Source organism: Miscanthus floridulus, chromosome 16, assembly GCF_019320115.1.
Source record: "Miscanthus floridulus cultivar M001 chromosome 16, ASM1932011v1, whole genome shotgun sequence".
NCBI lineage: Eukaryota > Viridiplantae > Streptophyta > Magnoliopsida > Poales > Poaceae > Miscanthus > Miscanthus floridulus.
This window is the reverse complement of record NC_089595.1, coordinates 20,789,528-20,811,326: the sequence shown is the minus strand read 5'-3', so window position 1 is coordinate 20,811,326 and position 21,799 is coordinate 20,789,528. Positions and strand designations below refer to the sequence as shown.

The 21,799-nt window shown below is 46.4% G+C and overlaps 2 protein-coding genes across 4 annotated transcripts; both read right to left on the bottom strand.

The window, feature by feature from the left end:
- On the bottom strand, positions 1-3,106 carry LOC136513854 (cysteine-rich receptor-like protein kinase 2). The gene is made up of 6 exons (XM_066507830.1): positions 2,219-3,106; positions 1,832-1,948; positions 1,400-1,750; positions 1,057-1,291; positions 789-942; positions 1-681 (listed from the first exon to the last, which is right to left on the bottom strand). Exons 1-6 carry the CDS (start codon positions 3,027-3,029, stop codon positions 337-339), a joined length of 2,013 nt encoding a protein of 670 aa, XP_066363927.1. The 5' UTR covers positions 3,030-3,106; the 3' UTR covers positions 1-336.
- A 3,242-nt stretch (positions 3,107-6,348) lies between these two features.
- Positions 6,349-21,293, bottom strand: LOC136514389 (uncharacterized). 3 transcript variants are annotated; one of them, XM_066508355.1, is made up of 6 exons: positions 20,746-21,293; positions 20,421-20,654; positions 20,080-20,116; positions 19,419-19,571; positions 18,836-18,903; positions 6,349-6,451 (listed from the first exon to the last, which is right to left on the bottom strand). In XM_066508355.1, the coding sequence occupies exons 3-6, from the start codon at positions 20,114-20,116 to the stop codon at positions 6,398-6,400; spliced, it is 312 nt and encodes a 103-aa protein (XP_066364452.1). In that variant the 5' UTR covers positions 20,421-20,654; positions 20,746-21,293; the 3' UTR covers positions 6,349-6,397. The 3 variants fall into 3 exon arrangements, 2 of the variants coding, with proteins under 2 accessions (XP_066364452.1, XP_066364451.1); XM_066508354.1 differs by having other exon boundaries at positions 20,080-20,654; XR_010773632.1 differs by lacking the exons at positions 6,349-6,451; positions 18,836-18,903 and having other exon boundaries at positions 19,219-20,649.
- Positions 21,294-21,799: the final 506 nt, after the last annotated feature.

Genomic DNA, 21,799 nt, shown 5'->3' with positions numbered 1-21,799 from the left:
GGTCGCTGATCAACATTTTTCTGGATGTTTTACTTACAAAACAGGAATCTTTCTTCCGAAGACTTACACATAGCCATCAAAGCACGTCACCAAATCAACAAATGCCCTGTTCGTTTGGCTGAGAAGTCATGGCTGAAAGTACTGTTGGCTGATTTGTTGTAAAAGAAAAATATTGTTTGTTGGCTGAAAAAGTACGGCTTATAAGCCAAGCGAACAGGGCGAAAACACCCATGGCCAGAAAATCAAAGTCAAACCCTATCCTCTACTTCTACAATTTCAAAAATGTTAATTACAAACACAACGCCATCCACACTAGACACCACACGTCCACACCTTTTACCTGGCCTGAACCCCACTGACTGACAGCTGGTTCAGCGAGAAGGGCGACTTGTCGGAGTTGGACAGGAGCGACGCCGACCCGGAGCTGTCGTCGCTCTTGGCGTTCTTCGACCCCTTGACGTTGATGAACGGCGGCTGGGTCGGCCGGGGAAGCACCACCTTGTGATCCCTGCCACTCAGCATCTCCACCACCTTCCACATCGGCGGCCGGAGGTTCGGCGACGCCTGGGCACAGAGTAGGCCCACGTGGAACACCCGGAGCGCGTCCTCCTTCGTGCACTGCTCGCGGAGGTTCGGGTCCAGCAGCTCCATCAGGGTGCCGGCGTTGTAGTGCCTCCATATCTGAAGAAAAAACATACCTCTATCAGATTTTTTTTTCTGAAATGCTATAGTGTCTGCAACAAGTGCCTGTCTGCAAATAGGTGTGATGTTGAATGGATGTACTATACCAGTGCCATGAGTGAAAGGCCTTCTGCCGACGACGCCACCGAGTTGTGGCTCTTACGGCCGGTGATGATCTCGAGGACCAGCACGCCGTAACTGTAGATGTCGGCCTTCTCGGTGAGCTGCCCGTGGACGATGTACTCTGGAGCCATGTATCCACTGTGCAAGAAATTGGAACAGATTAATGAGGAAGAGTTCGTTGTATTTCATCTTCAGTCGGGAAATGAAGATTTGATATGCTTTTATGATGAATTTTGGTTGGATAGGACTCACAAGGTTCCGGCGAGGCCGGTGCTGAGATGGCTCTGATCCTCCATGAAGTTCCTGGCGAGGCCGAAATCGGCGATCTTTGGCCTGAACCTCTCGTCCAGCGGGATGTTGCTGGCCTTGATGTCCCGGTGTATGATCCGGACCTCCGAAGCGCTGTGCAGGTACGAGAGCCCCTCCGCCGTGCCAAGCACGATCTCGAACCTCCTCTCCCAGTCCAGCGCGGTCTTCTTGAACGCGTCTGCATTGCAATCGCATGCATCGAAGAAATGTCAGTCAGAAACTCAGAATCCATCCAAATTGCATCTGCATGCGTGTTGTGTCACCAATTGAGTAGCTATACACCTACCAAAGAGGGAGTGGTCGAGGCTGGTGTTGCAGAGGTACTCGTAGACGAGGAGGCTCTCGGGGCCGTCGACGCTGCAGCCGAGCAGCTTGACCAGGTTCTTGTGCTGCACCTGGCTCACCAGCTTCACCTCGTTGAAGAACTGCTCCGCCCACTGCCGCGTGTGGAAGAAGAGCCGCTTCACCGCCACCTCCCGCCCGTCCGACAGCACGCCCCTGTACACGGACCCGTACCCGCCCTGCCCGAGCTTGTTCGTCTGGCTGAACTCGTCCGTCGCCGCGCGCAGCTCCCCGTACTTGAAGCCCAGCTGCGACGCCGCGATGGCGCGGATCATCTCGCCGGACCCGTCCATGTCTGTCGCACGCACATCATCACGCACGGCGTCAAAGACTTGTCACCGGAGGGGTTTCAGGTTTGCATTGCAATGCTGCATACCGTCATGGAGGAGATCATCTCTTGCTCTGGACCTCCTTCTTGTCCAGATGAACGCTATGCCCATCACCGCCACTGCCGAGAAGACCGAAGCGACCACGATCACAGCAATGCGCCGCCCTGCCATGAAGAAAACCCACAAATCTGTGAGAATTTGTCTCCTCATTTTGCAGTTTAGCCCTCTGGATCTTTTGCATTTGCATGATACGAGTAGGAGTTGGAGTTGCTATCGCAAAAGTTCAGACACGGCACGCTTCTCTGATCGTCCCCGTGCGTGAAACTTTTTGGACCAAAACAAGAACAGACAAGAAAGTCTAACAGATGACCTTTTTTCCTCTGTAACGAAGTGGGGAGATTCAAAGGGCGGTACGAGGCGGAAAATGTACTCACCGGACGACCCGCCGCCGCCAGCGGCGGCGTTGGCCGGCAGGTAGAACGGCCGCGTGGAGTACCTGACGACGCAGCCGGCGTTGAGGCCGTACCCCTCGGGCGCGGCGGGGAGGCACTCGCGGAGGACCCGGTCGCGCGCGCTGGCCACGCACGCGGCGCACGCGCTGGCGTTGAGCGATCTCCAGCACTGCGCCGCGGCGTACGCCGGCGGCGCGCGCCCGGACGCCGACGCCGCGTAGTAGTAGTCCTTGGCGCCCGGCGCGGCGGCCGTGACGTTCCGCACCAGCGCGGCGGCGGCCGCCGCGAACCCCGTCGCGACAGTGGCGGTGGCGTTGGAGCACACCGCGGTGTCGCTGGCGTCGGTGGCTTCGGCGGTGAAGTTGTCGGCGCCGTAGCGGAGGAAGCATCCGTCGAGGTAGATCCGGCCGCCGTCGGCGGGGAGGCAGTGCGGCAGCTTCACGCGGCTCTGCGCGTAGCAGAGCTGGCAGTCGGTCAGGGACAGGTAGCTCATGCACTGCCCGAGCCCGAACACCGTGTTGTTGCCTGCGCCGGAGCCCGCGGCACCGAACCCGGACCGCGTCACGTTCTGGTAGATCATCTCCAGCGTGGTCACGAAGCTCACGTCGAACGCCTCGGGGTCCGCCGCCTGCGTCGCCGCGCACACCGTGTCCAGGATCGCCGGAGTGCCCGCCGCCGCGTCATCGGTTGCCACGACGGCGCTGAGGAGAAGGGCGAGGTGGATCGGGACGGCCGCCGCCGCCGCCGTGAGGAAGGGGCGCCGGTGCGCTGCTCCTGGTCGCCGCCGCTGCATGGCGCCGCACAGCAGGAGTCATAGGTCCTCGCGCGAGTTTTTATCAGTTTCGGTCTCCGCTCTGGATCGGAGCTTGTGACAGTCTGAACTGGTCGACAGTGTGACGTCGAAGAATTGACATTTTTTTTAAAAAATTTGGTTAATTATTGTATGTATATGTATTGGTGTAATGTAAGTAACAAAAGTATATAAATGCTACAGTGCTGAGTTAGCCAGTGACGAATTTGACCTCCGCAGAAAATCAATCCAAGAATTCATTCATAGTCTGTACATCTAGAACGTGATCCTGTAATCGCATATGTGGACATTTCAAACAGGTGATTCCATTATTCTAAAATTTTCTAGGTCGTGTGTTGACTGCTGAATGTTGTTCACTTGCTCAGGAACCCAAAAAAAAAAAGTCATTCTATGGTCAAAGACTCAACGGCATATTATTCTTCAGTAATGCTGCCAATTAGCTTAGAAAAAGAATGTTGAGCAGTAGAGACAACCTGACAAGGATATAGAGAATTTTCAGATAACGGGGTATAGTTGTTTGGTCATCCGTTACTAGTGAGTGTGTGTATATACTGTTTGTAGATAACAGAATACATAGAAGATCTTATTTAATCAAAATTCTAAAAAAAAGACGATTTTTAAACAGCAATGTTGTGGATAAAACATCCTATCGTCCGGACACCCATGGTAGCGGGCCTCGCTCGCCCGAACGGCCCACCACTATCAATCCACGATCGCTCGCGTTGCTATTTTTTTTTAAAAAATCCGCTCATTTTCCGCTCGAATCGTCGCCGTGACCGCACCCATTCTCAAATCACCGCCGCGCCCGCACTCCGCCTCGCTGCTGCCGCCTTTCCCTGCCGCTCCCTCCCTCCCACGACGAGTGCATCCACCCGCGACGCTTGGCTCCCCATTCCCGGACTGTGCTCCATCCTGCGCCGCGCCCCGCGCCTCATCTCCTCCCCCCTAAACACACAATACTGCTCCCCCACCCCGTCACAGCCCGGCCAGCCGGCTCCAATGGGGTACGTGCTGTCTGCGGTGGCGAGGGTGCTAGAGCAGCCCACGACATCGGGGGTGGCCTAGGAGACGACGCTCCTCACGGGGCCCCTCTGGGTGGTGGCCCTCCTCAGCCCCCTACTCAGCTAGGCCTCACCGTTGGCACTCCAGCGCCCCCGCCAGGGCGGTCTCCATCCGCTCATTGTCCTCCTCACCGATCTACCCACAGTTCACCACCAGGTAGGCCGTGCCTGCGCGGCGAACGCTGTGTTTCAAGTGTTTTTAGACATGTCAGACTTTTGTTTCAAGTGTTTTATCTAGATGTTGCAAAAAATAGATCTGGAATGTTGCATATGTTGCAATGACAAAATATGCATGCTGTAAGGCTATGTTTCAAGTGTTCGAGGTGTTTCGGACGTATGTTGCAAATATTTTATCTGGATGTTTCAAAAGTAAATCTTGATGTTGCAAATGTTGCAATTGCTATACACGCATATTTCAAATGTTTCATCTGTTTCAGACGTTTGTTGCAAATGTTTCATCTATATGTTGCAAAAGTAGATGTGGTGTTGCACATGTTGCTATGGTTATATATGCATGTTTCAAATGTTTCATCGGTTGTAGACGTATGTTGCAAGTGTTTTATTTGGATGTTTCAAAAGTAGATTTCGGGTGAGCACATATTGCAATGGCGGCAGTGGCTGGCGGACAACGGCTAGACGCAGCTGCTTGCTGCTGCTAGTGCGCCGTCGTGGATCACCGCGTAGCCTGCTTGTGCTGCTACTACGTGCAACGTGAGCATGGGAAACGGAGTAGGTTCGAAGTGGTCCCCGCGCATGCGTGGGCTTCAGCGAGCGAGTTGCGTGCGTTGGGCGAGGTGCCGGAGTTCCATACGGACAGACGCGACCTCCATAGCGGGATTGATGCGGAGTGAGGGATCTACGTGTGTGCGTGGAAGCACCGTCCGACGCTAACGCCCCGGATCGAGAGTCGGGGCGCTAGCAAATCTTTTTTAAAACTGTTTGGTACAGCGACCACGTGATAGTACTAGTATTCCAAACAAGGTTCCTGTGACATCTTCCACCAGTTATAAGAGCAAGGTTATTACAGTGATAAAGTGTGTTTATTTTGTTTCCGTACTTTTTTCCCTGCGTTAGTCTCCATGTTATATTGTTATTAAAGTCATTATTATTAATCTGATCAAGTATATATACTCAGCATGTTCGCTTATTGGTTTCAACCAGTCAGCTAACAATATTTTTCTCTCACAACAAACTAGTATCAGCTGAGCTTATTAGCCTAAAAACCAACAAGCAAATAGACCGAGTCGGATTAATGGCAACCATCTACCGGCGGGTCGGCCGGCCGGCCGCCTAATCGATACTACGAGTGGCGTGGCACGTGCAGTGCAGCTCCGATCCATATTGGTAGCACACTTGGCGTCGTGGGTGTCTCCCCGCGTTGCGGCGGGCGGCGGCTAGCTCTAGCTATATCTCTGTTTCGTGTGTGTGGACGGCGTCGCGCCACCGCTCCGCCACGCGTACCGGCCCTCACCTGTCACCGCCACCGTGCCGCCGATTGATTGGTAGGAACCGCGCTCAGTGCCTGCGTGTCGAGGCCGGTTGTATTGTATCTCGCTGCATTATATGGCCTCATCGGATCGGCTGATTTTATCTTTTCATTTGGATGCATTTTTCAAAGTGAAAATTTAATCAAACTTGACGCGCCCGGTTGCTTAGGTTCCTATCATGGAATGAAATTTGTCCTAGTCTCCGACTCAAGATGCTACTCGTCGTATTTTTGGCACCCGTTAACTAACTAATCACTCCTTTTTTTAAGTTATACTAGGTAGCGTACCTGTATTTGCTACGGGACAACTAAACTTTTATATTAAAAACATACGGATCGCACGATAAGATAATAATACTGTGAAATTAAATACCGACATTAAAGTGGCATTTAATCCAAAAAAAATTCGTGAAATTAACAAAATTATGGAGAGCGCAGTATCGCATGCTCACCAACTCTATAATGTCCTGATAATTTGAGCATGAACATGTTGTATCGCTACAAAAAACGATAATGCATGTGTGATGTTCGGAATGTCAATATTACAAATTGAATTTTGCGCATTGCTAAAATTCTCATTGATGGTTTGCAATCATCAAGGTATGCATTTATAGTATTGTATATTTGTGCATACGCACATAAAAGTTCATATCACCATAACAAGATTAATTGATTCCTTAACCTTTAAATTAACAATCTCTTTGAATTATCAGTTTCCTTCATACATGACTGTTATACCAAGGCCATCATTCTTCATATTTTAGATAATAACATGCCTTCAACTATATGCCCATAGTATTGAATTACGATCCAGTTTCGTATGCATTTGACGCTTTGGAACATTGTTCTATTAGTATCTGCAATTAGTAACTCAATGAGATGTAGGCAATTATTTAATTCAATACAAAAGACTTGTAATGAACAGACTATAATTCTAGCATACTATAATGGGACCATCACACTTAAGAAGTCACATATCTTGAAATTGCAACAAAGCTACTCACCCTTTCTAGAACACAAGTAGTTACACGACGCAAGCAAAATTTCAATGCAATTTAGATTTCAGAACTCGGTGTTGTATATAGGAGAAGGGATAGATAGTGTAGTCAAGCAAGACGCATCCCTTTCGAGTTTTTGTAACTTGAACATTTTTTAGTGACTTTGGAATAGGAGATGATCCCTGCAGACGGCTTCCTAAGCTGCCATGGCCCCTGTGCACAGTCAAGTTTTATATAGTATAGGACATGATGTGTACCTGTACCCACATGTTGCAAACAATTTATGCAAAAGGAAAACTTAAAATATGGAGGCATTCCTGTGTTCTTTGTCGTTTCCCAATTGCCCAGGTAGATCAAAACATATCTGGCAGGAAAGTCCTAACTACTCAAAGTCACCACATGCTATGAAGCTGATCAAAGTACAATTCATTCTGCATGGATATAGCCTTGAAAATTCTTAATACGCCATAGCTCATTCTGCATGGATAGCCTTGACAATTCTTAAAATCCGAGGGAAAAAAGGTCCACACAAGATTTAAGCACATATATAGCAGCCTTCCCCCAAGCTCTAGATGGTACGAATTTCGCAATGAATGAAAAAGAACACAACCTAACCAAAGTATCTAAACGAATTTCGGATAGACCGGCTGTTGGCGAGGTGCGGAGGCCTCCACTCTCCTCCAGACTCTAGATTCGGCGCTCCACGGTGGCAAGAGCCACAACCTAGCGACCCAATTCTGGCCCCGCAACAGTAAGTCAGTAATCGGCCGGGAAACCGCCCCCAGAGAAGAGATCACAAGCAACTCATGACCGCACAAAACCACAGACCAGAGCAAAGGCGATGCCTTTGGGGGGCAGGGGCGCAAGGGGGAGCCGAATCCGACGTCAATATCGCACCTTTGCGTGTCCCGACGACTGCAGCGGCAGAGGAGGGAGGGAGAGTGGAGGCACTGCCACCGCTGAGGAGCCATGGTCTGTGCCGTGCATTTCCATGATCCAAATCAATCCCATGCACTGATTCATTGTTTAAGGCATATGGAAAAATGGCTTCGGGAAATTATCTAGATATGCCATGCAATAATAATTGTTCAAATATAGAGGGGCATCTGAGGTGTCTTATCACCTTCCATTGAACCGATCCATTTCACCTCTCCATATGATCAGGTTTCATTCGAACAAATTCTTTCCCTGCTCGCATTTTACAGGCCCACATTTATTCCTATAGGGTTAGTTGCTAATTCAGAAATGACACTAAAATAAGTAATACAAGAGACTACAAAATCCAACTATAGCAAAGGAGCTTATAACAGCTGTTAATCAAACAAGTAAATATCCATATGCCACTATATGGATACCAGGTTGTTAACCACTACGCCAGATTTGCACATCACTGCCGGCATCATCACTGCTGGATTTGTGAGAACCGACGGTGATGTACCTTCACTGTTGGTTATGAGCTTGAAAATGAAAAAAATGATTGGGGCTAGGCTAAACCGGCAGTGAAGGACCACATCACTGCTGGTTTATGGCTTCAACCGGCAGTGTTTTGGTGGGCACTCATAACTGCCGGTTTAAGCCAAGAGCCGATAGTGATTGGGCTCTATCACTGTCGGTTCTAGCCAAGAACCGATGGTGATAAGCCTACAACACAAAAAGGCTGCAACCGTCCTCTCCTTCCTCCTCTCTTCCATCTCGAGAACAGAGGCACGCGTTTGGACCCTTCCCTCAATTGTTGCGGCTGCTCTTCACCATGAAGCTAGTGCTTGGATTTTGAAGAATGGCTTGATCTTTTTGCTTTAAGGTTAGTAACAAACATCCACTCCTTTGATTTTGTTGCTTAATTAGCTTCATTTTGATGGCTACATTGCTTGGTTCTCATTCTAGTTCTTTCTTCATTCTAGAGAACACTTTTCCAATTAGACATTTGTGCAAGGCTCAAATTGTGGTGAATCCATCATCCAAAAGGTTGGTGTCTATGAACACATTTAAATTCCTAGCTAATTATTCCATGGTGGTCAAGATCATCATTGTTAGTATATGATGCTATAATTAGTTCTTAGAAGTATAGTAGAATAGTTGTTCTTCAATATTGTGCAATAATTGTTTTTTACTACGATTTTCAATTTACAGGGCCGGGGCTACCAATTTCAATTTTCCAATAATTAGTGTACAATAATATTTTCCAAAAATGGTACTTTTGAGCTACAATTGTTGTTCATGAAGCTCGATTTCTTATTAATTCTTTGTAATTAGTGTCTCAGTATTTTTTTGTACAGAGATGGATCGAGAGTGGATGCATCTATCCCGAACGGACAAGCTGTACATGCATGGCGTCAGCCAGTTTATCACCGATGCCAAAGCCCATACTGGGAATGCAAACCCTATCTTCTGCCCATGCAAAGATTGCAAGAATCATAGGAACTTTCATCAAATTAAGTCTATACGATCGCACTTGATTACCAGGGGGTTCATGCCAATCTATACGATATGGACTATGCATGGCGAGGTTGGTGTGAATGTTCTGTAGGAAAACGATGATGATGTGGATATGCCTGACGTAGCCATCCACGATGCTAATGAGGAACCCAGTGTCAACACGGAACCTATGACCATAGTTAATAATGTGTTTAGGAACACGCTAGCTGATGACATCGAGGATAACGATGGCATTTCTCAGCTGCTACATAATGTAGAGACCGGATGTCTTAGTGAAAGACAGCTGAGAAAGCTAGAGAAAATAAGACAAGATGGCAAAACACCATTACATAGGAATGGTCCAATGAGCAAACTGGAAGCCAACATCATGCTGTTAGAGTTCAAATCGATAAACGGATTGAGCGATAAAGGCTTCGATCAGTTGTTAGGTATAATAAGAAAAATGCTCCTAGAAAAAAAGAGTTGCCAGAAAAGACATACTTGGCCAAGCAAATGATCTGCCCCATCGGTCTCGAGGTTGAAAAAATCCACGCGTGTTCCAATGATTGCATATTGTACCGTGGAGAAAAATACAAAGACTTGGACAAGTGCCCCAAGTGTGAAGCTCCACGGTACAAGGAAGGGCCGTCAGATGAGGGTACCAAGACCAGAGGAGGCCCCATAAAGGTCGTTTGGTATTTCCCTATAGCTCCCCGGGTGCATAGGTTGTTTGCATGTGTAAAGTCAGCCAAGCTGTTGCGCTGGCATGGCGAAGAGCGTAAGAAAGATACAATGATGAGGCACCCCGTCGATGGGCATGACTGGAGGACTTTCAATACTATGTTCTATAAGGACATCGGTGGAGAGGTAAGGCACCTTTGGTTTGCTTTGAGCACAGATGGGATGAATCCTTTCGACCAGGTTAGAAGCAATCATAGCACCTGGCCAGTGACGCTCTGTATATACAACCTTCCACCTTGGGTCTGTATGAAGCGGTCGTACATCTAGATGCCACTACTGATCCAAGGGCCAAGAGTTTCTAGAACCAGTGACCGATGAACTAGTGGAGATGTTTGAAAAGGGTGTGCCGGATGTTTGGGACGAGTACAAAAAGGAACATGTCACGATCAAGGGAGTACTTATCGCTACAATCACCGACCTGCCAAGTCGAGGTTCGTTGTCCGGAGAGAAGGCAAAAGGCTATACTGGATGTGTCGAGTGCTTGGACGACACCGATGCGGTAAATCTGCCAAATAACTCAAAGATAGTTTATATGGGACACCGTAGGTTCCTACCTAAGGATCACCCTTACCTCAGGAACATAAAATATTTCAACGGTACTATTAAGAAATGCTTAGCTCCAAAATATCGAGTTGGGCCTGCGAACTCAACAAACTGGAGGTTGTCCTTGGGAAGGGGGACAATGCAGTAGCAGTGCCTGATGGGAGCATTTGGAAGAAAAAATTAGTTTTCTGGAAACTACCTTACTGGCCATTTCTGAGTATACGCCACTGTCTTGATCCCATGCACAGCACTAAAAACGTGTGCGCTAACACTCTTAACACCTTGATGGACACCGGGGGACATCGAAGGATTCACTAGCCACACGCCTGGACATACAACACTTGGGAATCAGGAAGGAGCTGCATCCTGTGGAGCTAGAGAATGGCCAGTTCAAACTTTCGGTTGTGTCATGGACATTGAAGAAGGAAGAAAAGCATGCGCTTATTTCTTTCTTCAATGAACTCAAAGTCCCGATGGGCTACTGTGCGAACCCAAAGAGGCTAGTGAACATGAGAGAACTCAAGTTCAACTATGGCCCTATGAAGGCCCATGACTGTCATGTCATTATGACTCAGCTGCTCCCTGTTGCCCTGCGTGGTATCCTACCCCCAAAGGTCCATGCCCCAATCATAAAGCTTTGCTTGTTCTTCAACGCGATCTCAAAAAAGGTCATTGATGTGTCCACGCTAGAGCAGCTGCAGCGGGACATAGCCGAAACTCTCGTTAGGCTTGAGATGCATTTTCCACTGACTTACTTTGATATCTCATTGCATCTGCTCATTCATCTTGTTGACCAAATTAGAGCCCTTGGCCCAATGTACCTGCATCAGATGTTCCCTTTCGAAAGATTGATGAAAGTTTTTAGGAGGTATGTTAGGAACAGATTCAGGCCAGAAGGGGGCATGGTTGAATGATGGTCAACGGAGGAGGCCATTGAGTTCTGCACATATTATCTGGACATCAAAAGGGTCGGAGTTCCAGAATCTCATCACGAGGGAAGACTACATGGCAAAGGAACAATTGGAGAGAAATCTATTACAATAGATGACCCTGTTTATTTTAGACAGACATAGTTCGCTGTTCTCCAGCAAGCCGAGGGTGTGATGCCATACATTGATGAGTATAGGCAATCGCTGCAAACTCTGTATTCGAGCAGGTCACAGGCTTGGCTGGATAAAAAACATAAGGAGGAATTTGTCAGCTGGTTGCGACGTTGCTTGCTTGGAATAAGGTTGGGTAATCAACTGAATGCCTTAGCTAAGGGGCCTTCGAGTACATATCTTAAGTACCAAGGGTATGAGATCAATGGATTCACATTTTACACAAAAAGCAAGATGGAAAGAGCACATACCAAAATTATGGTGTTCGTTTTGATGCTCACGACAAAAACGACAACGTGTAGGCGACATACTATGGTTTCATAGAGGAGATATGGGAGCTAGCCTACGGTCCGTTGAAGGCAGCTCTTTTTCGCTGCCAGTGGGTCCGGCTCGAGGAAATCAGCACTGACAGCGAAGGGTTCACTACCGTTGATCTCGCTGCCAGTAGGAGTTCGAAAGAAAACGAAAACTTGTCCTACTTAACACCTAAGTTAACACCTAACTGCTACACAACATCACTGCCGGTTTGGGGAATGACCCGGCAGTGATGTACCCCATCACTGTCGGTTTGCAAGCAAAACCGGCAGTGATGGGCTATTTCCCGAAATAAATTAATAATTTATAAAATATAACAAAAAAATTTGGGCCGCCTGGGACTCGAACACGGGTCTTGGGGGCTAAGTTGAGGGGTCTTAACCGTTGTGCCAGTAGGAGGAGTTCGAAAGAAAACGAAAACTTATCCTATTTAACACCTAACTTAACACCTAACTGCTACAGCACATCACTGCCGGTTTGGGGAGTGACCCGGCAGTGATGTACCCCATCACTGTCGGTTTACAAGCAGAACCGGCAGTGATGAGCTACTGCTATAAAAGTGACGTGGGTTGAAATTATCCCAATTCATTTCAACCCCGCGCCAACCCCTCCCTCCCGCGCCGCCGGAGCACCACCCCACGCCGGAGCACCGCCCCACGCCATCCACCGCCCCAAGCCAGAGCACCGCGCTGTTCGTCCCACTGCCAAGGCCTTCAGGAGCGTGCGGACAGCTGCTTTCCCACCCCCACGGTGAGTGCGTGGCTCACTGCCTGCTATGTGTCTAATGAAATGTCCCACAGCTGCTTACTTGAATCAATTTGATCATGCAGTGTGTGCTATCATACAGTTTGATCATGTAGCTGTGAATGCTAGAACCTAGGTTTGCCACACAGTGTGTGCTGTCTGTTTCTTTGTGTTTCTGGACACATTGCTAGTAAGTAGTACATTGTTACTTAGTAGCACGTTGCTCAGCTCTATTCATCAGTATACTGATAAGAACAAAAGCATAATTTTATTTTTAGTTACCAGGATAAACATAGCAGGGACTCGTAATACTTGACAGAAATTGCTCTCTGAACGTTAATGGTAGTTTGTTTTCGGAGTACTTGCATTTTCTCTGTGAAACAAACTTACGTTTTCTCTGTGAAACCATCTTGTGCATCATTGGAGCTTGGCCGGATACATATGTGAAACCAATGGCTAGCCTCACCTCATAGCTTGCAATTGCAACTGTGCTCCCATCAGGCGGATACTCAATGTTTTTGGAACTGTGCCATCGATGCTCAATGTTTTTGGATGTGAGGATGGAGTATATATACTTTAGACCTATAGAACTAATATATGTCCAAACTTGTCATGGAATTCTCCATGCTATCAGCATAAAGATGCATAATTATTAACTTATGCAAGATTACAAGTAATACATAGTTATGTAGCCTTGTGCATTAAACTGGGAATATTTTCCAACAATCCTATCTTATTATGAGTTTTTGCATGTCACTTTCCTAGGATAGTATGAGATGCATATTTACCCCTACCAACCATGTAAGTTTTAGATCAAAGTATCACTAATTTAGAAATATGCTTACCTGCACTGATACTTGTGAAAGAACCTCACATCGATGGTTGGGGGATTTATAGTGAGACTGAAGACTCTGAGACATCTCTAGGAGTATATCCAAAAGTCTTAAACTGGCTCTCTAAATCATCATTTGGTTTTTAACGAATAAAAAATATTCTTTATATCTTTCCTACATCTAACAACTATTACTAAGGCACGTGAATAGTTGTTTTCTAAACACTCCTATCTATGCAATGGTTGTGTGTTATTCGTAAATATATTAAATTATATAAGAATACATCATGTTTGAATGACAACCTAATTTACTTAAATGTATAGGCAACCATGGCATGGATAGTAGTGCATGTTGGTCACATGCCTGGGATTTATCGAACCTGGGAAGATTGTTATGCTCAAGTCAATCACTACCCTGGTAATTTGCATAAAAATACAACACAAAAGCTGAAGATTTGAGGGCCTACTATAGTCATCCGGCCTACCTTGCAAACCATGGGCAACCGGCCTACTATGGTCCAGTGAATGCAAACCATGGCCATCCGCTGGCACTGGAGATCGAAGAGAAGCCACCCACCGGAGATGTGAAGATTAGGAGAAATGTTCCTTGGTCTTGGAAAGATGTCATGCTTTTATTTATGGCTATGGTCATCGCTTTTCTTATTTGAAAGTTGATGTAGGCTTAGTTTCGTAGAACAGTAGGTGGACTTTGTTGTATGTGGTCAATCAAACAATGAATTTGTTCTAGGTGAACATATGCTATTATTTGACTTTGTTGTATGTGGACTTATTATTAGACTTTGCATTAAATATATTATATATATATGAACATATGCTATTAGTAGTTGTCCGCGGCCAAAACTAACCACGATCGTGTCACAGCCATGACTCATCGTCGCCTGTTACCCCGTCGCCGAAGAACAGATCGGCAATAAGAAGCGGCTAATATCGCTGGGACAGGAGAGCCGCATGATCCGACAAACGGTGACGGTGTCAATCAGGTCGGTGAGAACGAGCAGCCATGGACCCCGTCCGGCCTGCTCGATCTGGGTCAAAATGACCAAGATGGCCAGGTAACTTTGGTATCATGTGACTATGTAGCCACACACGCTAATCAATTGAGAGGGTCATAGCTTACTTGGTGTCTCTAGCAGGAGCATCCGTCGGCCGAGGAGCCAGAGGGTTCGGGTAGCAGAAAGACCAGATCCAAGTGAGGCGTGTCAAAGATTTCTGTTGGTAGGAATGCACACTAGCACATTACTGAGTTCGATGAATTCGGAGATCCACTCTCACCGCCTATAGATTTGACCAAATACAAGACTATCCTCGGGTTACTTGTTAGGGACTTCATCCCGATTAGATACAGAAAGTGGATTGGGAAAGATGATGATCCGTGGAGGGTTCTCGAAAGTGAGAAGGATTACATATGGGATGTCAAGATCCCAGAGTATTTCACTTTCCCAACCGAGTATGACAGGGAGTTAGTCAAGAAAAAAGCAAAAGAAATCATGGGGACATTGTACAAGAATTTTGTCCTCCAAAATAAAGAGCCAGATTTCGATAGTGGACAGTTTAGCAAGCAGAAGAACTTCTGGCAGGATTTCAAGGAATACAGGTTATCCGAGGAGTACTTAGCACAGAGCAGGAAGAATAAGGAGAACTCGTAGAAAGTGACGAATCCTCATCATCTTGGCTCTCGTGGCTAAAAGATGCCAGAATTTGAAGCAGAACTTCAAAAGATGGATCGCCTTGCTGAGGAAGGCATTTAGGTTGAGACAGCCGATTGGGAGCCTAGATCGGTATTATACTGTATGGGGAGGAATGTATGGCACACCGAGGACGGGAGCTTTAGCTCCACAAATGAACCCATGAGCGAACTCATCCAGAGGATTTCCTAGGTAACTGAGGAGGTGGGTGGGCAAGGGACTCGCACTTCTAATAGGGAGAAAGACGTGCTCACCCAAGCACTCGAAACTAAGGAGCACCTGGTCGCACTAGAGGAACCGATGTTGTTCCTTGGAAACTAGCATTCCCCCAAGAATCTAACACTTATCGGAGCCATTCGAGGGGTAGAGCGGAACAGGAGATAGAATATTTGAGGCGACTAAAAGAGATGGAAGACAGAATAGAAGCACGGATTGAGGCGACTGTTGAAGCGCGAGTCGAGCAAATTTTGTTGTCCAAGGGGTCAGGAGTACCACAAAACCCTACTTCTACTGCCTTTAGCCCACAGTTTAGGGGTTGCAGCAGCTGCAGATCGACCCCGCTCGACGAAGAAGAGGCGAATGTGCCTCATCCGGTGGACAGTATCACTGAACCCGTCAATGTCAAGTTGTACATCTGTCAAGAATGGACAAAGGACAAGGTGGCGCTTGGCCAGGCCTGGCCTGCGGGAGATGGGACAATTAATGGCCGCCCAATTCCATAGGGATATGCTCGTGTCACCATTGACAGAATACTTGATAAGAAGTTTAACAAGATACCCATTGAGTACCCCATAGCGGAAGACATGCTGAAACTTAGTCAAAACAAGGGCTCTCAAGTGGCCTGGCGCAAGCGCTTCATTAAGCTTGACCATCAATTGTCCTCTGATGATGAGGACGACTGCGAGTCTTTGCCCACCCGCGATGATCACTCACCATCTCCCAACAAAGATCACTCCCCTCCTCATCCGGAGCCATCACCCCCGAGAAGACAGAGGTCTCCTTCTATTCCTCCTCGTCCGACTCCATCTTTATCAGCCCCGAGAAAAGAGACTCCTCCTCCTCCTCCTCCCCCTCCTCCTCCATCTTCATCAGCGCCGGGAAAATAGAATTCTCGTCGTCATCCTTGTCCTCCTCCACCTCAGCCCAAAATAAGATCAAGGACATCCTCGCAGTCGCAGAAAATGTCCTTGGATTCGGTCGCTAATGCTCCCAAAGTGGACCAACAGAAAAGAAAAAGGTCGTTCAGTGGCAGCGTTACCACCTTGATGAAAGAAAAATTTACAGCACACATCTCGAAGGAAGATTGTGTTAGTTTCTTCAATCTCTGTGCCTCACTGCCTTCGTATCTGTTGAAGTCCGAATTCGAAAGGCAACCAGAGAATAAATACGCTACAACAAGAGACGAAGAAATACACAATAAAGATTTAAGGAACATACAGAAGTACGTCGAAGACAACCCAGGATTAACCATGGAAGAGGCCGCGAACATCTATTATGATGTACAAGGGATGGGAACACCGGCAATGAAGTATGAAAGGGGCAATCTTTTGGTTTCCAATGACGAGTATAAAAATTTGACAACATATATGCGCCAGTTGCATGAATATTACATGGCTCAAGCAACAGAGACGGACGACTTTGGTTTTGAGGTTATTATCCGTTCGCCACATGTTTTCCATTATCCTGAAGAAGAGAAGTTCGATGTCGAGTGGGAGTGCTTGTTTCAGCTATACCAGAAACGCTCTCTCAATGTTCAAATATTGACGTTATGGACTATGTAAGTACCCTACATGCACGATATTACAATTAACCACTCTCTCGAGACAAATTGTTAACTTTTGAGCACTTCCCATGAGTTTATGTAGGTGTATAGCAAAATTTTGTATTCTAAAAAGCAAATAGGATTACATAGGCTTTTTGGACCCCTTGCGAGTCAATGAGAGGACATGTCTAGGCCTCTATGGATGTGACGTGGAAGATCTAAAACAGAGATTGATTGTTGTTTTCGATAAATTCACGATGAAGAAGAAAACCCACATACTTCTAGCCTATAACTGCGAGTATGTGTTCTCGGCTTTTAATTTTATGCTTCTTTTTTCGTTAAGATTATTCGATAATTAGGATTCTGTGATTGTAGCAACCATTTCGTCTTCATTTGTGTCAATCTTGCCAAAAATCTGATCGAGGTGTGGGACTCGAAGAAAAAACCATTTCATCATCTAGATGCACCGGTGGCAGTGCTGAATTAGTAAGCGATCCTAATAACATATTATTTTCTAATCACACATACCGCTTTCTAATGTTTCTCCCTTTAATGTTGCTTAGTGTTCGAAGAAGACATATCGGTGGGACGCCGGTCCCATTCAAGGTTGTTGAAATGGAGGGGAAGTACCTGTCACAGCCGGCGGGAAACAATGAATGCGAGTTTTATGTAATGTGGACAATGCTTCGCTACATCGGCGGGAAATCGGAAGAAGCCAATAAGTTGGTGTGTATAATCCCCATTTCATTTATGTATGTTAATAATTCAACAAAATAATTTATTGTTCCTCTTTGGATATCATCTTTTTTGAACGACAGCGCAAGAAATATAACCACCAAAGGCTGTTAGACATGGAGATCGTCACACTGCAATCGGAGCTCGCAAAATTCATCTTAGCCGAGGTATTGGAAAAAGATAGAGTATTTTCCATTGCACAATCCATGAGGTACAAGGACCAGTATGGCTCAGAGCGGCTCGCCAGATTATTGTAAGAAGTCCGAGAAGCATTGCATAATCTGTGAAGTCCAAGAACATTTCTTTTTTATTTTGAGGGATCGAGATCTGGATAAGAACATTTGAACTGTAACCGTAACATTTGTAATGTTTAATATTGATAGACCTATCGTCTACGTAGCGTATATAAAGCGAAATCCGATTCCACGAAAAAATATAAATTAAAATCAATTATAAAACAATAAAATGCGAATGGGCCATCACTACCGGTTAGCAACGAACCGACAGTGTTGTCTTGCAAAACACTGCCGGCTTGAGCTATGAACCGACAGTGTTGTCTTGCTCAACACTGCCGGCTTGAGCCATCAACCGACAGTGTTGGCTAGCTCAACACTGCCGGCTTGAGCCATGAACCGACAGTGTAGGCTTGCTCAATACTGTTGGCTTTAGCCAAGAACCTACACTCTTGAAGCAACTGTCACTATCGGTTGGGACTACAAACCGGCAGTGTTGTTCAACTAGACACTATCGGGTGGAGCCAAAAACCGACACTGTTTTCTGTAGATCAGTATCGGTTTTTAAGAACCGACAGTGATGTCAACCCCCATCACTGCCAGTATGCCACTGTCGGTTCAAAATCCGGCAGTGAAGGGGATTTTTGAATCGACAGTGATGTCTAGATCTAGGTAGTGAACAAAAGAGGTAAAACATCAGCATATCTCTAAAAAAATAGAGAAATACAACCCGTTGCTTTACATGCCTAGACTGGGACAGGGTATAGGATATAGTTGTGGCAGTAAATTCAAGTAGAAATTATTCTCTCATAAATCATTCGTGTTATTCATTTCCCAACTCCCAAAGTCCAATTGATTTATTTCAGCTTGCAGAAGAATCAGATATCTCGATTCTAAATCGCTCACGCTTAAAACAACAATGGTTTCATAATGTGCATCTCAATATTTGATTTGCATGCTATCCTATTTTTCAATTGACAGATCACTCTTTCCTATTTCAGACACTGATACCTCTTCGCAGATATGGAGATAGAATTGAACATGCACCACTACAGTTAACTCAAGCAACCCTATATCTACTAAATCATGAAGGAATTTGAATAGGGTAATCACTAACCTCTGTTGTGCTCTGATAACTATACCATGTAGTGGGTTGAATGTAAATTGCAACTTTAGGACAGTTCTCTGGAAAAGAATAAAATAAAACGGCTCACACTGCTTGACCAATAACCAATTATTTGGCAGCATAATAGTATACTTGAATTATTAGAAAGGTAACAGGACCAATAATTAGAAAATGCAGGGCACGGAACAAGTTATAGACTAATCTGGTCAGTAATAAATAGATGAACCATTGGTAGTTCCACTATGGCATTGTAATTTTCTAGTGTAAGAGGAAACATATAAGTTAAACAGCTGAGAATATTTGCAATGAATTTAGAGAAGGAAAACAATTCAGGACAAGCAGCAGTCGTAAAGGAAGCATGCTCTCAAGAGCTGAAAAATGTGACAAAGCTAAAACGTGTGATTTCAGCTTAAGCCAGGGATGCGAAACAAGCAATTAGCTAACTTCATAACTGGGTACATAGATCCGCTTTTGTACAAGTAGTTTCCTATCTGATTAGATGATCTATATCAAAAGAAAGAGGCCTTTCTTTGTTGGAAAATGAGCTTATGGCCTTATGCCATGGATTCTTAACCTGCGGCACCACAACGAAGGAACCCAGTGAGACCCCTCCTCTCTCCTCTATCTTCTGCCCTGGTTTTCCATCTCTTCTCCTCCTTACTTCTCGCTAGCAGCAGCAGCAGCAGTGCAACAAAGAGAACGTCCAGCAACAACACGGACAGGGGGGCTACAAAATGTTTTGGCATTGAATTTAGTTTGTACAAATCACAGGCATTTGCACAAACACTCATAAGCATGTAAGAGGGGAAACAATTGGCATGATGAACCCGCATTGTGTGCCTGTTTAGTTCCCAAAATTTTGCAAAATTTTTCAAGATTCTCCGTCACATCAAATCTTTGGACGCATGCATGAAGCATTAAATATAAATAAAAAATAAAACTAATTACACAGTTTAGACGAAATTCACGAGACGAATCTTTTAAGCCTAATTAGAATATGATTGGATACTAATTGCCAAATAACAACGAAAATGCTACCGTACCATTTCCCAAAAAAAATCGCCAACTAAACCAGGCCTGTTTTGATCCCCTTGTGAATAAACAGTGCAAAAACACACGATAGGACACTACTCTTATGTCACACCCATGAGGCCAAGAACTGCCAAAATTAGAATAAACCTGCATGATTGATAAACTTGCATGATACAAATCATTAGGCATAGTGTTGCACTCACCTGCATATACCCCGCACGAGGCAATGCCATCGACCATCTTGCCAAGATTCATGCAAAAAAATTGGTAAACACAAATGGACCTAGCTAACCATAACAATTAAGATGTTCACTGGCAAGTTGTAATTGTAAATCATTAAAAACTGCCCAAAATTCATACTATTTCAAATGAGCAATACTACCAGGACCTTTGTCTGTGGGGATGGGACTCATGTTTCACCTAAAGGGGCTTATTCAGCATTACAGTTTCCAGAAAGCAATGTTGTTGGCGGACACTACTAAGCCATCAGTGGTATGTAATTTGCTGCAACCTCTCAAGACACCAATCAAATAAAATCACATACCTGGCAGGCAGATCATAAGCATTTGTCATCTTAGCCGTCCTAGTGTAGTAGTGTGGCAGCCACCCTGCAGACCATTCACAAACGAAAAGCCACCTTACAATCCCCATTTAAACAATACCAAGTGTCGCACTCCTCGACAGAGTCCCGGCCCTGCAGCAGCGTGAAGCCCTTGACTGCTATTAGCTTCGTCCAAGTTGTACGCAACCAAAGGAGTACTGGCCATCAGCATCTGAACTGCAACATTTCAAAGCTAGACTGAGCAATGCCATCGACCATCTTGCCGAGATTCATGCAAAAAAAAATTGGTAAACACAAATGGCCCGACCTTGTTGGTTGAGTTGACGACGGCGTCGGCCTCGAGGTTCCATGGGTGCTCTCGCCGCCAGAGGTTCCCTGTGATCGACGGGGAATCACGACGCGCCACGGCCCCCGGCCCCACGACCGCTCGTCGCCGGTGAGCGGGTCGTAGGAGAGGAAGGACGAGGGCGGGGTCGCGGATCCGGCAGGTGTGGGGGACACCAGGGATATGCGCTGGTCCGGGTCGCTCCAGCGCGGGACCTGGTCTAGCGTGACGCCCGGCGCGATGGCCGCCGCCGGCGAGCGCTGCTGCATGGCTATTGCCGGATCGTAGATCGTGCGTTTGCCTTTGTTGACGAATCGGAGGACAGCGATGTCCGCGAGAGGGCGAGGGCGGCGCAAGTGGCGAGGCGGCGCGCGAGGGTGAGGTGTGCGATAGTGAGGACCGGTTGCGTAACTGGCAGTGCGAGGTGATCGCGTGATTGAGGGGTGTTGACGGCGGGGTTGATTGCGATCGTGGGAAACGCCGGGCGTTGCATGCGGGGAGGACGACGATCGCACGGGGAGGGGGTGAGGCGAAGTTCCTGTCGCACCCAGATAAAACAGCGTCTCCTCTTTAGTCTCTGTAGTTGTCTTGTGAGATGAGATTGTGATGTGAGAGATATAGCTCAGAAATCAAATGGTGACCTGCTATGCATCCAGTCCGGAATCCAGCGGAATAGCGCAAGCTGTGGCCCATCTGTAATAGCGCAAGCTGAGGCCGACCAGGCCCAGACACATATAAGAAAAGGGAAAAGGCTGACTTGTTTCCTAGAACTTTTACGAGCCCAGCCCAGCCCAGCCCCAGACACACAGAGCTATCCTTCTTTCTTTTTTTTCCCCCTTTGTCGAGCCCTGCGCCCCTGCCCCTGCTAGTTTACTCAGGCTAGCGCATGAATGTGGTTTGGGATTTACTCACGTCACCGTGTTTGCATGAAATTTTTAGAAACTAGAGTTTTTATCCAAATTACACTCAGATTGCACTATTGTCGTTTCTACAATAAATAATTTTAAACAAACCCATATTTGAGTATGTTTAGGTA

Coding starts and splice junctions, on each gene's coding strand:
- LOC136514389 (XM_066508354.1), bottom strand. CDS start 20,131: ATGAATCTTGGCAAGATGGTCGATGGCATTGCCTCGTGCGGGGTATAT. Junction 19,572..20,079: donor CTCGTGCGGGGTATATGCAG/GTGAGTGCAACA, acceptor AACATTTTGTAG/CCCCCCTGTCCGTGTTGTTG. Junction 18,904..19,418: donor CCTTCGTTGTGGTGCCGCAG/GTTAAGAATCCA, acceptor ATTCTTTTCCAG/AGAACTGTCCTAAAGTTGCA.
- LOC136513854 (XM_066507830.1), bottom strand. CDS start 3,029: ATGCAGCGGCGGCGACCAGGAGCAGCGCACCGGCGCCCCTTCCTCACG. Junction 1,949..2,218: donor TGGCGGCGGCGGGTCGTCCG/GTGAGTACATTT, acceptor TCTTCATGGCAG/GGCGGCGCATTGCTGTGATC. Junction 1,292..1,399: donor CCTCGACCACTCCCTCTTTG/GTAGGTGTATAG, acceptor ATTGCAATGCAG/ACGCGTTCAAGAAGACCGCG.